Genomic DNA, 1,390 nt, shown 5'->3' with positions numbered 1-1,390 from the left:
CCCCAGAATTTGAACAGCCACAAAACTCAGAAGACATATAGAAAGATTATAGAATATGCTCCTCCCCATTCAGGGCCAGAGAGATTTCAACAAACTAAATTAAGCATACAATAATTTTCTCTAAATATGATATATTTCTCCAAATTATTTTTTCTCAACAGAGAAGTTGGGAATGGCTGATGAAAATCTTACCATGAAAAATGAGTTTATTCTTAGAGGATTTATGGATCACCCAGAGCTGAAGACCCTTCTATTTGTGATATTCTTTGCCATCTATCTGATCACAATGCTGGGGAATGTTGGCCTGGTGATAGTGATTTCAAAACAGCGTTGTCTTCACACACCAATGTACATCTTTCTGGGCAACCTGGCTCTTGTGGATTCTTGCTGTGCCTGTGCCATTACCCCTAAGATGTTAGAGAACTTGGTTTCTGAGGACAGAATTGTTTCCCTCTATGAATGCATGGCACAATTCTATTTTCTTTGCACCGTTGAAACTGCAGACTGCTTTCTCCTGGCAGCAATGGCCTATGACCGCTATGTGGCAATATGCAGTCCACTGCAGTACCATACCATGATGTCAAAGAAACTCTGCATTCAATTGACCACAGGGGCCTTCATAGCTGGAAATCTACATTCCATGATTCATGTAGGGCTTTTATTTAGGTTAACTTTCTGTGGATCTAATCAAATCAACCACTTTTATTGTGATCTCCTTCCTTTATATAGACTCTCCTGTGTTGACCCACACATTAATGAACTGGTACTCTTTATCTTTTCAGGATCAATCCAAGTTTTCACCATAGGCAGTGTCTTAATATCTTATCTCTACATTCTTTTCACTATTTTCAAAATGAAATCCAAAGAGGGAAGAGTCAAAGCTTTTTCTACCTGTGCATCCCACCTGTTGTCTGTCTCGTTATTCTATGGATCTCTTTTCTTCATGTACATTAGACCAAATTTGCTTGAAGAAGGAGATCAGGATATACCAGCTGCTATTTTGTTTACAATAGTAGTTCCCTTACTAAATCCTTTTATTTACAGCCTGAGAAACAGGGAAGTAATAAGTGCCTTGAGAAAAATTCTGAAGATAAAATCTCAAGAAAGTTTGAAACAAATGACAGCAACTGTGGCTTAATGATTTAAATGTAGCAAAAATTTCCAAATGAAACGACACAGAGAAAATGCACAGGTTGTATATAAAACATTGATATATATCAGAATACAATCAAAATGAAGTGGCAATATGTAAGGGAGGAAAAGAAATAAGTGCTAACGATTAATTCAAAGTAAGAAAAATATAAATAAAACAAAACTTTGAATTCATTCAAGAAACAATTGTCAATTTCATGCACTGTGCCAGCATCAGAGATTACCAACACCAAAAGGC

The 1,390-nt window shown here is 36.6% G+C and overlaps 1 protein-coding gene across 1 annotated transcript; it reads left to right on the top strand.

Annotated features, from left to right (window-relative positions):
• Positions 1-135: 135 nt before the first annotated feature.
• Positions 136-1,138, top strand: LOC103201166 (olfactory receptor 5K1). Its single transcript, XM_007945799.2, has one exon. It carries the CDS (start codon positions 173-175, stop codon positions 1,136-1,138), a length of 966 nt encoding a protein of 321 aa, XP_007943990.1. The 5' UTR covers positions 136-172.
• The last annotated feature ends 252 nt before the right edge of the window (positions 1,139-1,390 follow it).

This window comes from Orycteropus afer, unplaced genomic scaffold (assembly GCF_000298275.1).
Source record: "Orycteropus afer afer isolate SDZICR_OR568_19922 unplaced genomic scaffold, OryAfe1.0 scaffold00143, whole genome shotgun sequence".
Classification (NCBI taxonomy): domain Eukaryota; kingdom Metazoa; phylum Chordata; class Mammalia; order Tubulidentata; family Orycteropodidae; genus Orycteropus; species Orycteropus afer.
This window is presented reverse-complemented; position numbering and strand designations above follow the sequence as displayed.

Bases quoted from the DNA above. Each gene is read 5' to 3' on its own strand.
- LOC103201166 (XM_007945799.2), top strand. From the start codon at position 173: ATGGCTGATGAAAATCTTACCATGAAAAATGAGTTTATTCTTAGAGGA.